The sequence below is a fragment of the Nymphalis io genome, chromosome 27 (genome assembly GCF_905147045.1).
Source record: "Nymphalis io chromosome 27, ilAglIoxx1.1, whole genome shotgun sequence".
In the NCBI taxonomy this organism is placed as follows: Eukaryota; Metazoa; Arthropoda; class Insecta; order Lepidoptera; family Nymphalidae; genus Nymphalis; species Nymphalis io.
Genome location: NC_065914.1, coordinates 3,270,720 through 3,287,386, shown reverse-complemented (window position 1 = coordinate 3,287,386; position 16,667 = coordinate 3,270,720). Strand labels below are relative to the sequence as shown.

The 16,667-nt window shown below is 35.1% G+C and overlaps 1 protein-coding gene across 1 annotated transcript in view; it reads left to right on the top strand.

Moving 5' to 3' along the window:
• Positions 1 to 15,238, top strand: part of LOC126778735 (isocitrate dehydrogenase [NAD] subunit gamma, mitochondrial-like) — a 28,467-nt gene extending 13,229 nt beyond the window's left edge. The window contains exon 3 of the mRNA XM_050502357.1: positions 15,192 to 15,238. Within this exon, the coding sequence (XP_050358314.1) occupies positions 15,192 to 15,238 (47 nt within the window). The remainder of the gene's footprint in view (positions 1 to 15,191) is intronic.
• The last annotated feature ends 1,429 nt before the right edge of the window (positions 15,239 to 16,667 follow it).

Below are 16,667 nucleotides of genomic sequence, written 5' to 3'. Positions count from 1 at the left end.
TTTATATATTTACTAAAAATTATATATACGTCTAACAAATTTTGAGGTATTTATTCACGCAGGCTTTTAATAATCATAATTATAATATTATGTTCAATTAAATTTATTTATTCTATATAGCTGAGATGGCCCAGTGGTAAGAATGCATGAATCTTAACCGATGATCGTGGGTTCAAACCCGGGCAAGCACCACTGAATTTTCATGTGCTTAATTTGTGTTTATAATTCATCTCGTGCTTAACGGTGAAGGAAAACGTCGTGAGGAAACCTGCATGTGTCTAATTTCATTGAAATTCTGCCACATGTGTATTCTACCAACCCGCATTGGTGCAGCGTGGTGGAATAAGCTCCATACCTTCTTCTCAAAAATGGAGAGGAGACCTTAGCCCAGCAGTGGGGCATTCACAGGCTGTTACTATACTATATGTAAATTAATTTACACTAAGTTTTCGGTCAGTCTATTTTATCATATTAAAATATTGTACAGATCAATATACCTTATTTATTATTCATTCTCAACATGAGCAACATAACATGATAAATGGAAATTATTTACGGGTTTTCGAGTGGGTCTTGCCCCCTAGGAAATAATATAAAACAGAATCCTATATGACTTATATATATTACATTTAGAACTCAACCCTAAATATTATAAATATTTTAAATTTCCTTACCGAAAATGGTAATAAGTATGTAACGAGAATTTAACATTGCTTTGTATAGTAATTAGCCATTGAAAGGACGTGAGGTCATAAACGTATATAAAGAAAAATAAAGATGTTAAGATTATATGATAGGTTATGTTTCAATCGAAATTGAAGTATATGCGCGGCACACTCGTCATGTTAAATTTTAATTTCAAGTAATTCTCTGAGCAGGTGTTTAAGGATCACGTAAGATCACATAGGATGATTAAGGAGCATATGTCACAGCTAACTGAAACAATAAAGACAGTCACTTATATACAAAGTCGGACATGACGAAACACGATAACAAAAATGTCTTCCGGAGCGAGTTCTACCACAGCGGCCAATCTCAAGAGAGATGAGCCAACTGCGCAGGATATTATAGTGCGCAAACACAGGTGCAGTATATTCCCGAACTCTCATAATCCGATGGGACCAATCGGACACAACCGGAAAGAGTTCAGGTGCAGAAACAACGGCCTTACGTGCTTTCCGAGACACGGGAGTCTACACACTTCCAACTTCCAGACTCCGGGCTGCTCCTGAGAATTTTATATAGAAAAACCCAATAACTTTTTATTAGCCTGACCTAGGATTTGAACCTAACCCCAAATTTTCACCCTCCTAACCCATCATCCCATTTTGTAATCACTATTTTAGTATTTTTGTATGAACAATATCAAAATAATTACTTTCAGTGAACCTCATTACCTCAAGCTTTCGTCTACGTCATTCACGAGAAGCGTCGCGTCGTTTTGACATTTAAAAATTTGCAAAGTACTTAACGATTTATTTAATCGATAAGAAATACAAACAAGTTTTATGATATTGAAAAGGTTGGTAAAATACTAAAAGATTGAAGATTTGGTCTATTTGTATGTATGTGTTACAGTTAAAAATGCCAGCAAGACGCAAGGGGGCCCATTTGAGCCGACGAACTAATAAAGCATCAAGCATGCGTAATAATAGAGCAAAGCAAAATAACGAAAATGTGCGTGTGAGCATGTCACAATTGAACGGTTTGCTCATCGGCACTTATCCAGTAGCAAGGCTGTTCCTGAAGTCCATTCGCACACGAAAAAATATCGCAAAGGACTTCGTTCCTCCCCGGGTCTCTTCTTCCCCAACCTTTGTACATTGTTTTTTTGTTATCATTTTAATTTACACGGGACTATATTGTGTCTTCATCGCAATTATATGGAAGAAGTGCAAATAATGCCATCTTGAAAAATAAATGAAAAAATCATGTAAATTAATTCAAGTATACATACATTACATACATTCAATATAGACATAATTAGAGTGTTTACTATTGACAGTATAATCAGAGAAATGATAGTATAATCATAACTCAGCTCAGCCTCAAAAAAACTATTATTTATCTAGCTATTATAACAATATTTAATTTATAGTAGACTCTGTTTTGATTGTTTGAAACTTTTAAAGACACTTTTAATTTTTAATTTATTGTTAAAGGGTTTAAATTACTTTGACAACATTCAAAATAAAATCCTTTAGAAACAATATCATTATTCTGAGTCAAATTTAATTATTTAATGCAATAAGTTAAACTTAATTCGATTTGAATTCTATTAGCAGCGCCACCTTTGAAAAGACTATGTTTGTTTATATATAAATATGATTAAAGGCACTCGACAGTTTAATAATAGGCATAAGGAAAGTAAAAACTCAACACGACCCACCTGAAATTAGATGGACCTGCCAAACCAGTCTTCCTTTCTGAAAAGTTGACCCCGAATACCTATCGTATATACTATCTGGCCCTGGTTGTTTGCCCTTTGCAATTAATTATCTGTTACGTTTGATATGCCTTTTTAATGTTAAGCTTAATTTACTCATCACATTATGTCACTGTAACAACCCCTCTGTTTTTATTTTATATATACTGTTCCACAAAGTATCAGTACACATATTTCACTCACATGTACCTCGACTAACTTTTATACACATACACACAATAATATGTTTCACAAATAGCAATCTCAATACAGATTTATTACAATTAGGTTAGTTAAATACTGGTGGTAGGGCTTTGTGCAAGCTCGTCTGGGTAGGTACCACCCACTCATCAGATATTCTACCGCAAAACAGCAATACTTGATATTGTTGTGTTCCGGTTTGAAGGGTGAGTGAGCCAGTGTAATTACAGGCACAAGGGACATAAAATCTTAGTTCCCAAGGTTGGTGGCGCATTGGATATGTAAGCGATGGTTGACATTTCTTACAATGCTAATGTCTAAGAGCGTTGGTGACCACTTACCATCAGGTGGCCCATATGCTCGTCCGCCTTCCTATTCTATAAAAAAAAAAAAAAAAATTAGCATTCCTAGTTCTTACAAAGCATGTATTCTTTAACATTCTATTTTGTACCAAATTAATACCCGTCATTTGCAATGATTGATTCAAATGATGTTATCTCAACGGATATAGATAACATTAATGTAGCATCTGCGTATTTATGTGATACACAAACTTGCAACTTATTAAATATAGGTTCTGCTTAAATGTTTTGTCATCTTAAGATGTTTTGTCAAAATATTCGTAGTATATATAAAAATTTCGATCATTTAACACTTCAGTTGTCGCGCTTCAAGTTTGACAGTGACATTATAATATTAACGGAATGCTGGTTAAATAGTCACAAACCTAATCCTATTATTGCTAACTATGATTATTATTACTCGAGTAATTGCCTTAATCAAAACGATGGTATAGTCATATACGTGAAAAAAGACATAAAATGTTCTATAACGGAACCCGAAGCAATAGGAGGCAACTTTTTACTTATTAAAACTGAACCAGACATATTCATTTTGGCTATTTATAGATCCCCGTCCATACAATGCACAGACAGTTTTTTAAACTCTATTGATAATATTATTCGTCTTATTAACCCGAGAAATAACTTGATAGTTGCCGGAGATATAAACATAGATATTAAAGCCTGTTCTATTGATAGGAACTGTGCAGCTTACCTAAATGTAACCGCTGAACTGGAACTATTGCCTGGGCACACATATCCTACTAGGTTGCACAACTGTCTAGACCATATTATGCTAAAAACAGTATTTCGAGCATCAGTATTTGTAGTTGATTCTACCATGCCTCAGTACTGCTCAGCATTGACCTCGCCCTCGCCCATAGACTTAGAAGTCTAAAAAACCAACCTCTTACAAAGAATTAATTTTGATGCCTGCATTAAGTAGTAAGAGACAGTAGACTTCTCTTTTATCACTCCCTCTTGCGATGCTAATGAAACAGCATCAAGGTTTGTTGATATACTGTCTAGTTCTGTTAAGCGGAACTCTGAAATTAGCCGTATACCTAGTAAAAAAAAAACACTTAAACCATGGATAACCACTGGACTTCTACGTTGTATCCGGAATAGAGATAAACTACACAAAAATGAACCAAATAACGTAATTCTCGAGGTTACATATAAGCGATACCGGAACTTTTGTAACTCTCTGTTGAGAAAGCTTAAAAGAAACTTTGAGAAAACGCTTTTATGTAATGCAAAAACTAATAAAGAATCTTGGAATGCAATCAAATCAATTATAGATTATACAAAACAGAAAACGTCAGCTGAAAATCTTTTAAGTCCTAACAATAATATAAATAATAGCATAGACTCTGTAAATAATTAATTTTCTAGTATAGGGAGGCAGCTTGCCGTAACTGCAACTGCGTATAATGAAAATAACACTAATTCATACAATTTCACGTTTCCTCCAGAGTGTAATTCGGCCTTTGACTGAAATTGAGGAGTTCTATGGTCAAGTTGAAACTCTCTTGCAATATACCAAAAAACATGATTTAAATGTAATAATGGGCGACTTCAACGCTAAGGTTGGTTCCATGTCTGTACCAGGGGTGACAGGGGATTACGGATTAGGAACCAGAAATGAAAGAGGTGATACTTTAATAGAGTTCTGCCAAGAGAAAGGATTTATGCTAGCAAATACCCTCTTTAAGCTTCATCCTCGTCGTTTGTACACCTGGACCTCGCCACAACATGCAGCTGATAACATAGTTCGTAATCAAATAGATTTTGTATTGGTCAACAAAAGATTTCGAAATTCAATCAAGGACTGTGTTACATAACCGGGAGCAGATATAAAGTCTGATCATAATCCTGTCGCAGCAACACTACACTGTAAATTTAAAAAATTGGCTCAGCAAAAACAAAATTTTCGCACAGATTTAAATATGTTGAAAGAATCCATAGTTAAAGCAAGAGTTTCAAATGCTATAAACGAATGGGCTAACGAGCACATGACCTGCCCATCAACATCTTTGACAACGCGGTCAATACTCAAGGATACGGTCAGCAATATTTGTCGGACTTATCTGCAGCCTGACCATCTAGTCAAGAAACAGCAATGGATGACTGAGGAGATCCTGAAATTAATGGATGAACGCCGAACACATAAAACCGCAGACCCAAAGAGGTACGACGAATTGGATAAGCTCATTGCTAGAAAAATTCGAACTGCTCGAGATAAGTTCTATGAGACCAAATGCGAACGTATCGAAGGCCTTTTGAAACTACATGGCGGGTTTAACCTTCAGCCTTTTCCTCCATATGCCGTAGGGTAGAGACAGAGATGTTTTTGGTTCCTTTTGTACGGCTGGTCTTGAAGGTCTTAGACCCAGCCGTACGGACAATTTCCACAAACCTGTCGTTGTATGTGTCCACCTCCTCGCAGTCTGCTAGGCAATCGAATCGGTTTTGGAGTTCGAGCTGAAAGCACGTTTTATAGGCATATGTTTGTGCGATATTTACTATTTTAGTATTTTTATAATTTTTTTCAGATGATGTTAGGAAGTTGCAGTTAAATAACACTTTAATCAATTTATTTTGAGCGGTTTGTATTTTCTTAAGGTGTACTTTCGCCGCAGTCCCCCAGATCTCAATTGAGTAATCGAATGTGGTTTCACCAATGAGTTATATATCAGATATTTTACTTTTCGCGGTAAACATCGCGCTACACCACGAAGAGCTCTGGTCAACGATGATAATTTTGATATGATTTTTTGGATGTGTGGTTCCCATGTCATCTTATTGTCGAGTATCAAACCAAGATATTTTTCCGACGTCTTTTTATTTATCTGTTCGGAATTAATAGTAGGTTCAGTGTAGGCTTTTATCTTTTTGTTTTTTGCAGTAAACATTGAATAATTTGTTTTTTCGAAATATTCATTTATATAGTAATTTTTTTTATCTATTAACCATTTTTTAAGCTTAGACCTTACTAACCTTAACGGTAATATCCCTTAAGCTATTTGGTATATTATTAAATATTTTGATGCACATTATGTAGGAATTTTTTTCGGAAGAGAGCACAGTGGCGAGATGGTATCAATAACCTAGTAGGATTTATTAATCCAAGTCTGCTTCTATCACCTGCTTTTTCGAATAAATTTGGATATTTTTTTACAAACATGACTACATCCATTATATACAATCCGGCTAGTGTTAAGATTTTGCTAACTTTAAAAATCGGTCTACATTAATCTAAAGGTTGAATTCCAAAAATAGCCCTCAAAAAATAAAATCATTAAAAAATAGCCTGGCTTAGAATTAATCCTCAATACGGACACCGACCTATGCAACAGTTAGCTTACCGTCCACCTTTTAATAGTAATAATTATAGACCCCAAACACAATTTGGTTATAGGCCTAACTTACATCACGACGGAACAGGACAGAATGAGAACCGTAGTGCAAAATAAACCAACTTTCTCTATTAATGACACATATGCATATGACTACAATTACTATGACAATCAATGCTGCTATCTCGCGACACAATTGTATAGGTTCAAGGGTGTTTGTGACCTTTACGTCGCCAATAATGCGTACTGCACGTCGCTGCAACCGGTCCAAGGCCTCTAGTAGGTACTTAGCGGAGCCATCCCAAAGGTGCGAGCAATATTCAACGCAAGACCATACCTGTGTTTTGTATAACAGGCACAGTTGTTGTGGCGTGAAAAAACGCCGCACCTTGTTCAGAACTCCGAGTTTCCGTGAAGCTGTTTTTATAATAGCCTCGATGTAATCCCTTGGACTAAGGTCGCAGCGAACGTCCATCCCCAGCATGGCGATTTTGCTTTGTATCATCAGCGGTGTGCCACAGAGGGAGGGATGAGGGTAAAATGGTGACTTTTTCGCTGTGATAGCGCATACCTGTGTTTTCTTGGCATTAAACTCAACAAGATTATCAGAACCCCATTTGGCGATGAGCTCTAACGTCCTATCGAGTTCAATGACAAGATTCTCCCGCCTCTCCTAAGTTTCCGCCCGCCCAGCTACTGCGCGTCTGTGGTATCCACCATGCACTGTACTATCATCTGCATAGCAATGTATGTTCCCAAGGGAGAGCATATCATTGATATGCAAACGAAAGAGTGTCGGAGATAGCACAGATCCCTGGGGGACCCCAGCATTCACTACATAGAATTGTGAAGCGCAACCATCTACTAAAACACGAAGGCTACGCTTGTGTAGGAAGCTGGCAATCCAGGTGCATAGCTGAGCAGGCAGACCATATGCCGGCAGCTTGGAGAGAAGACTTCTGTGCCATACCCTGTCGAAAGCCTTGGAGATATCGAGGCTGACAGCCAACGATTCTCCATGCTTGTCGATAGCTTCACCCCAGAGGTGTGTTACGTACGCTAGAAGATCACCTGTGGACCGTTTTGGTCGAAACCCGTACTGACGATCATTAATCAGACAGTGATCTTCTAGGTAATGGATCAGTTGGTTGTTTAAAATCCGTTCCATCACCTTACAAAGTACTGAGGTGATAGCTATTGGTCGATAATTTGCCGGGTCAGACCGATCCCCTTTTTTGGGAACCGCTTGCACATTAGCTCTTCTCCAAGCTCCCGGCACACATCCCGAAGAGAGAGAAAGTTGGAACAGGCGCGTTAACACAGGAGACAGCTCCGCCGCGCACTTCTTCAGCACAATGGCTGATATTCCATCGGGACCGCTAGCTTTCCGTATATCAAGTGATTGCAGCTCCGCACGCACATCACTTTGCCTGATTTTGATGTCAGGCAGGCCCTTCGTTGATCCGCTAATCTTTGCTCTGTAATGTGTGTAAACTCTGGGTATAAGTTTATAAACTCTTCATACAAACGTTTTCTATAAGCGGTCTTATTAGTCTCTAATTGTGTTATTTTGAAATAAATCCTAATAATTGCTTCATTGCATTCATTTGTCCATTTCATACGTTTTCCTGTTAGTGTGTTAAGATTTCCTGTTAGGATGTTTTAAGATTTGTAGCGTTTTGTTGTAACTGAGTTTGGATTACTTGCAATTCTGATCTAACTTCATCGTAAATCTGATCAATGGTTTCTTGTGGTAATAATTTCTTTTGTATAATATAATATAATATAATAGCTCTACGTTGGTCAGCAATTCTCTGTCTGCTTACTTCCATATGTGGATATTTATTTATTTATTTATTTATTTAGTGTACAGGAAACAAACAGTGAAATAATTACAATAAAATAAAAAATATAAAACAATTCTTAAACCAAAACAGTTTCCATTTATAAATTAATCATAAGTAATTACAAAACAAGACATTTTTTATATTTAATAGGTGCATGAAATTATATAATTCATTTATATAATTTAATTTAATATAAATTTAATTTTTAAATCAATAAAACATAATTTAATAATAAATAATCAAATTATAATTAATTAATTAAAAATGCATGAGTAAATTAAGACTCTTCAGAGTATAACATTTCTTTTACTTGCAGTTTGAATTTTTTAAGGGAGAGATGAAATATATCACATTCAATAAATGTTTTATTGTACTGTTTAGATGATCTATTAATAAGTGCATTTGCTGCACATTTAGTCTTTGTCAATGGAAAATCAAAAATAGATTTGTTGCGACTACCAGGGCGAGGACACTTGATATTTATTTTAGAAAGGAGATAAGGGGAATCAAATATGTTGTGGATCAATTTATATAAAAACACCATATCACGTTCAAGTCGTCTCTGTTCAGTTGTCGGTATCCTTTCTACTTGATTCAAATTATTTATAGACAAAAATTTTAAATATTTTAAAAACTTTTCCTGAATATTTTCGATGAATTCTATATATTTACTATACTGTGGATTCCAGACAGTGCAAGCGTATTCTAGAATAGGTCTCACAAATGATTTATATAAAAGAGCAAAAGTTGAAACACGCTTAAACTCTCTGGAAATCCTCAGCACAAATCCTAGCATACGAAACGCTTTAGAAGTTATGGAATTTATGTGTTCATCGAAAAGAAGTTTAGAATCGAGTGTTATTCCAAGATCTTTGACCACTGATACACGTTTTATATCATCTTCCTTAAATCGGTAGTTGTAAATGATCACTTTTCTTTTTCTGGTATATGTTATACAATTACATTTCTTTGTATTCAAAAATAGCGAATTGGTAGTACAATAATCGCTAAGTAAGTTCAAATCTTTTTGCAGACTAATACAATCATCAACACTCTTAATAATTTTATAAGTTTTTGTATCATCAGCATATAATAGAAATTTAGAAGATGCAAATACCGAAACAACATCATTTATATATATATTAAAAAACAGTGGTCCAAGATGTGAGCCTTGAGGGCCTCCAGATGGAACGGGTAGAAAAGATGAGCAACATCCTTTCACAGTCACGGCTTGACTTCTATTCAATAAATATGACTTGATCCATCTAAGGAGGTCACCATGTACACCGATGAACTCCATTTTTGCTATTGAGATAGAATGAGAGATTTTGTCAAACGCTTTGGAGTAATCGGTGTACACAACGTCCACCTGATATCCTTTGTCCATTGCAGTCAAAACATAGTCAGTGAATTCACACAAATTAGTTTCAGTTGATTTCTTGTTAATAAATCCATGCTGCTGGTCAATAATTATGGGACGTATGCTTGGAAAGATTTTGTCATAAATTATACGTTCAAAAAGTTTTGGAATTGAACTTAATTTCGAAATAGGACGATAATTTTTGATATCATGTCTATCTCCCTTTTTAAAAATAGGCACAACATAAGACTGTTTCCAAATTGAAGGCATAGTACATGTATGAAGGGAAATACAAAACAATAAATGTAAAGGAATAGATATAGTCATATAGCATTTACTTAGAAAAAGAGGTGGTATACCGTCGGGTCCGCTACCTTTTTTAATATTTAAGGTTTTCAAATACTTACGAACATCAGCAAGTGAAATATCAACAGATGACAAATTAATTGTATTAGCATATCCACTATTATTTTGACTGTTACAGGAAAAATTGTTAAGATGTGTACTATGTTCAAAGGATGTATAGAAATATTCATTAAATAGATTGCTTATTTGCTGACCGTCACTTGTTGAGATATCGTTATAATATAGCCGCTCAGGTATGTCGTTTGTATTCTGTTTGGTCTTGACAAATGTCCAAAAACACTTAGAGTTTCTCAAAATATTATTTTCCGCAAAATCAAGATAGTTATCGTAGCATGTCTTTTCAACCCTTTTTTGTCTATCACGAAGTAATTTAAAAGTACTGTAATCACTGTAATTATCATACATTTTCCATTTTTTGTGATATTTTAGTTTTTCTTTAATAATTTTAATAAGTGCAGGAGAATACCACGCTGGATACTTACTAAGATCAACAACCACTTTAGAAGGAATATTCATTGTAATTATATCATTGATTATGTAATAGAATTTCTCAACGGATGTGTCAATATCATAGTAATCAGAAATAACCGACCAATCAATGTTAGCCAATAATTCATTAATTATTTTATAGTCAGCTTTATGAAAAAGTTTAACAATACGAGGAGGGCTAAGAAAGCTACTAATGTTAATATCTATTAACATAATATCCAACGTGGGATGGTGTAAATCTTCCTTTACTAAAGGTGTTTCACAGCGCATAACCCTACAATTTGAGTTACTGAAGACAAGGTCTAATTGGCGATTATTGTTGTTTGAGACTAAGTTATATTGGGAAAAGTTATTTAAGGACATGAAGGAAGACATTGCATTGACCATTGAGTTTCCAATATTCTCACAGAGCTCAGCGGATGTGGACGAAGGAGACCAAATAGCACTGGGAACATTAAAATCACCAACTATTAAAAATATATCTTTCGGATTCAATATCACTAATTCAGAGATACGTTCATAAAAGTTCAACTGATCTTGAAATTGTGAATGCGACTGAGGAAAATAACAACAAAAAAATCTACAATTAACGGGCTTACCTTTTGTCCTTAAAGCTACGCATAATGAAAAAACGTCACAGGAAACAATATCGTTTGACGGCAAAAAGACAGGGTCTTTAACAACGAGTCCGTTACGCACCGCAATCATGACACCGCCTCCCATTTTATCGTTTTTGTAGCGACTATCAAAAATTTCTGAATCAAAAATTCCAGGTAAAAACCACGTTTCAGTTAGACAAATTATGTCATGTTCACAATTTAATATATTTGAAAAAAACTCAGAAGTTTTTGTTCTGAGACCTCGCACGTTTTGGTACAAAATCGCTTTTTTGGATACCATTGCGAAATAAGTAATTTATAAATCATATAAGACTTAAGAATTATACTAAATACATTTAAACTGACCATTTCATCTAAATTAATTATAATAATTCTCCTTTCCAAAATTATACAAATAGAATAAACGTTAAACAGATTTAGCAGTTTCATCTCTCTCTCAAAGCCTAATAAAATTACAATTAAATAGAAAAGCCAACATAATTTTAGTAAATTTATAAAGAAGCCACCAAACGTACTTATATATAATATGTTGGATAAATTAATTGCGCGTATTACAATTTTTTTAAATCACATTCGTTAAGTATATGAATAACAGGGCTAGTGTCAGTTTTTCTAGCCATAATAGAACAGTTTTTTACCCAAATATACGTATATTTTTTATCGCGAGCTATTTCATTTGTTTTACGAAGAAGCGCCTTATTAGCACTTGTTAGGTGATCGTTAAAGTAAACACGATTAGTATTTCCCACGTAGCCAAGGTCGCAAGCCCTGATATTCTTCTTTGCTCGTAATCTAGCAAGGAAATCATCCTTCTTCCATCTAGACAAAAATCGAATAATTACGGGTCTTGGTTTTTTAGAAGCATTGTTTTTAGGGACCACGCGGGTTATAAAATCGATGTCCGAATGACTGTAAGCTGAGTGATCCACCAGTTCCGATAACTTATTCATTGTTGTCATTAAATTTTCGTTTTTGAATTCGGGAAGGCCAATAATCTCAACATTAGAACGCCTGGACCATTGTTCCTTATTATTAATTTCATTTTGGAGGCTTATCATAGATAATTGGCAGTTTTTTACATCGGAATATAATGCATCACACTTTTTTATCCCATTCTCGGCTGTTTCTAGTCTCTTAAGAATCGCATCATGAGTATCACTTAAAAATTTCACAGAGTTTTGGAGTGACAAAATTTCCTTTTTAACATCCTCAAGGATATTTTGAAATCCAGAAAAAGCCTCTTTAAACTCAGATTTAATAACATTTCGAATTTCATCTCTTGATATTTGTAGCGCAGTGAGATTTACCTTATGTGTATTTCTTTCAGAAGACGTACTCTTATCAGTTTTTTGCTTGGACCGCTTTGTGACATTGCGAATTGGGGTATCAGATTTGTTGTCCCGAGAATTATTTGAGGTACACGATGAACACCGCCAGGAGAGTCTAAGATCATCGTCCGGTTTTAGTTCTTGATCTTTTAGCTGTAGCATACAAGCTACATGGAATTCCCTATCGCAAGATGTACATACAATAGGATCTTCAGCATCATTTATTGATTTGCTACAGCAGGCGAACTCCATATTATTACTTCGTAACCAAAAAAAAAAAAAATAGATGCGCACAAGTGAGATTTGAACCTGTGTCGACTGCGTATGCGGTGCGTTCGAAACCTCTGTTCCAACAACTGTTTAAGTTGACCGGGCAAAAATAGTTATCAGTTTTGTACGTTGTTTATGTGTGGTCAATGACCTATCGGTTGCGGTATGTTTTTTCAATATGAAGCTCATTAACGTCTTGACGCACGAAGTAGATCACGATGCACTTGACGAACGTTAAACATATGTAAATCACTTTTATATTTACAAAGTTATTGTTGAAAACTATTATATTTTGGCAAATAATATTAAAGCACCAATAGTTAATACGTCTTGTCGCTATGTAACAAACAGCGCAACTGTTTATTTTTTTATTAATTTATCTATAAATTTTATATGTAATGAAGAAAGATATGAATTTGTGTCTGATTCTAAATTTGTAAGATATAGGTAGGTACGTAGGATGAACTTATTCATTTCCATACTCCACTTTTTACGTTTTTTTACGCCACTGGTGGTGGGCACAGGTTCACTGACAAAACTTGTCTCCTGCGCAGCATCTGCCAGTTGAGCACCGGTTGATGATGAATTTGATGAAGATGTATACAAAATTGGTGATGAAGAGGGTATTAATGGGAATAAAGATTTGGAGGATGAATTAGAAGTCTGCGTGGACTCTTCTTCTAACAATGGCACGTTCGCCTGTATATATTTTTTAGTTTTGGACCTAGTTATCATATTATTTCCACAAGTGGCTAGGGACATAAAAGTCAATCACAGCAGAGCCCTGCATTCACTGTGATAAGGGTAAATTAAATTAGAGGTCCCCTTGTCTCTAAAGTTCGCATACTAACGACTAAGTACCCCCTTAGTCATGGAGCCCTCGGCGTACGCTGTTCCACCTTGGCTTGGGTTGTATCTCTCTTAGTCTGTCTTCTCATCTTAGGCCAATCCAACATGAGTAGCTCTATTGGCATAGCCCTAAGAATCATTGAAGCGCACAAGCCCCACCATGTCGGCAACGTAAAGATACGTCGGTGGGGATATTATTATTATATAACATCTCAGTTCCTAAGTTTAGTGACACATTAAAATTGTAAGGATTGGTTAATATATGTTACAGCAGGCAATGTCCATGGGCGTTGGTGATGTCTCACCATCAGCTGATCCATTTACGTGCCTACCATTTTTTGTTTACGTTGTACTATTTGCCTTTACTAAATAAACGTTTCTTGTTTCTCAATTATTCAGGTAACGACAGTTCACAAGGCGAATATAATGAAGCTCTCTGATGGCCTGTGGCATGCCTAACTAAATTTTAAGCTAGTTCCAGACAAGCGATTGGACGTAACCTTCCAAACACTTTTGTTACTTTTAATATCTTTTACATATATATTTAAAAATCTTTTGAAATAAACGAAAAGCTATAAGCGAGTTATAACCGCTTCTGTAGTTATAATTTTTTTTTGTTCTTGTTACAATTGTTTTTAATTGTATGACTTGATAAAATAGTCGATTGTAAATAAATATAATAAATAGTGTGATGGTAAGTATTCACCTCTTGAGTTATATTGGCAATATGCTACCAAATGACTGCCTCGTTGGTATAGTGGCTAGATATGCCGCAGACCCCGAGGTCTAACCCCAGGTAAGGCTGATAAAAAGTTACTGGACTTTATGTCGAAAAATCTCAGTAGCAGCCCGGAGTCTAGAAGTTGGAATTGTGAACACTCCCGTGCCTCGGAAAGCACGTAAAGCCGTTGGATCTGCGCCTGAACTCTTTCCGGTCGTGTCGGATTGTCGTCCCATCGGATTATGAGAGTGAGGGAATAGAGAGTGCACCTGTGTTTGTGCACACACTTGTGTCCTATAAAATGTCCCGCGCAGTTGGCTAATAAAAAATTACAACTGGAATTAAATTAAAAAAAGTCCTATGTCAACCACATGAAATTAAATAAAATTTTTACTAGATTTAGACTTAGCAGTTTTGTGCAAACCCGTCTGGGTACCAAATATCAATACTTATTATTATTGTGTTACAGGTTCAAGTATGAGTGAGCCAGTGTAACTACGTACACAAGGGACATAACATCTTAGTTACCAACGCGGCGCATTTGCGACTTAAAGAAAGGTTATTGCTTCTTACAGTGCCAATATCTATATGGCGGTGGTGACCACTTACCGTCCGGTGGCGATTATATCTACTTCAAACACTCGCTTACAAGTCTTTCAGATAAATAAAGCAATGGCTTTACCGATGCAAAGCTACACCTGTTTGACCCTTTCGTGTATTTAGTTTATATGTGTGAAGAGTTCGAGCGTCAGATGACGTCAGCGTAAGATTTGTTATTGTGAGTGTGTTAATGCGTGCGTGAGATCGGTACACGAGCTCGCATGCTTACACATCAACTCTCGTGTACCTTGGCACTCCCACTATTTTTATTTTTTTTATTTCTCTAGATAAAGTAAATCCCGGCTTAAATAGTTCAAATTAAACCCGATTTTCTCCAATTTTAAGATAGTGACGTAAAATTCTTAAGTTAATCTAGTAATAGTTTTAATTAAAGTACTTTTTTTTCTATTTCCAGCCAACATTATACCCGTCGCTAAAGAAAGGGAAGCTATCGTATTATAAGCTATAAATTTTTTATCTGTTTTTGTTAAATGTATGGAAAATATTTAAATTTAGTTTAGTTTTAATGAAAATTGGTGGTTAATGTATGGTGACTTCATAGACCATTAATATTCTGTGACGTCATAGTATTTTTGTTTCGTTTATTTAACTATCGACTATACGTGTATGGACTATAATCTAACTTCTAGAAGTCAACAAGTGTTGGGATTATAACATAAAAAAATTATATTATCTATGTGATTTTTAAAGAACTGCCTCTTTTTAAATTAATAAGGCTATTTGTGAGTTACAAGCTATTTAAATATTTTGTGTGTATAATTCAAATAGGCATTGTGAAAGTTGAAATGCAGATTTTGAAGAATTTTCGTCACAAACTGAATTCCAAGATGGCGAGGCCGCAGCTTCTGCTAGTATATAATAAATCCATATAAATCTGACGATCCGGTTGGCGTGATGAGTGGATGCTTGCCTTTCACGCCGAAGGTTGTGGGTTCGATTCCCACCCAGGATAAATATTTTTGCGCATGAACATGTCTGTTTGTCCTGAGTCTGGGTGTAATTATATATACAAGTATGTATTTACAAAAGTTGTAGTATATCAGTTGTCTGGTTTCCATAGTACAAGTTCTGCTTAATTTGGGATCAGTTGACCGTGTGTGAAAAATGTCCCAGGATATTATTATTATATAAATCTTTATAGAGCTATTCTGGATGGAGAAATTCGTAACTCACCGCAGAATATCGTGAGATGTCAGGTATACGACATCCTGTTATAATAATAATAATTTAAATTATCCCTGATAAAAGGGAAATATAAAATATCGATTTAAAAAAAATATATTTTATTTATTTCTTCACAAAAAGTTTCCAAATTGACATTTAACATTTAAATATCAATTACAAACGTGAAGACTGGTGCTTGCAATAGATAAGCTGTTCTACAAGACACCAGGCCGCCACTCCCGTTTAATGAATGAAACAATGAAAGAAAAATAAATGTATAAAGTAAGAAGTAAGAAATAATAAAATAAAAAATGGAACAAATATGATGTCCATTGTTATGTATGCGTGCACGCAAGTATATGTGTGTGTGTTGAACTTTTTTTTATTAATGTGTAAATTTGTTTATTTTTCAAGCTTGTTGAACGACTCCACCCATTGTCATTTATTAGATTTTGCATACACATTGTCACGGGTATGAAATATAGAAAAGGACGTAGGGTATCAACACCTACCAGAAAACACCCCCCCCCCTCCCTATTCGGGCGGAAACTATTTGGCTATAATGATTATAACATTTAATTAAGCGTGTCCTACACGAGTGACGTAAATAGTGTCTTTTTAGAATAATGTAGCTCTGTATTCGGTTATTATATAATTACGTATTTGTAGTCGTTCTTATGTAATAGTGTTTTATTATATTATGTAT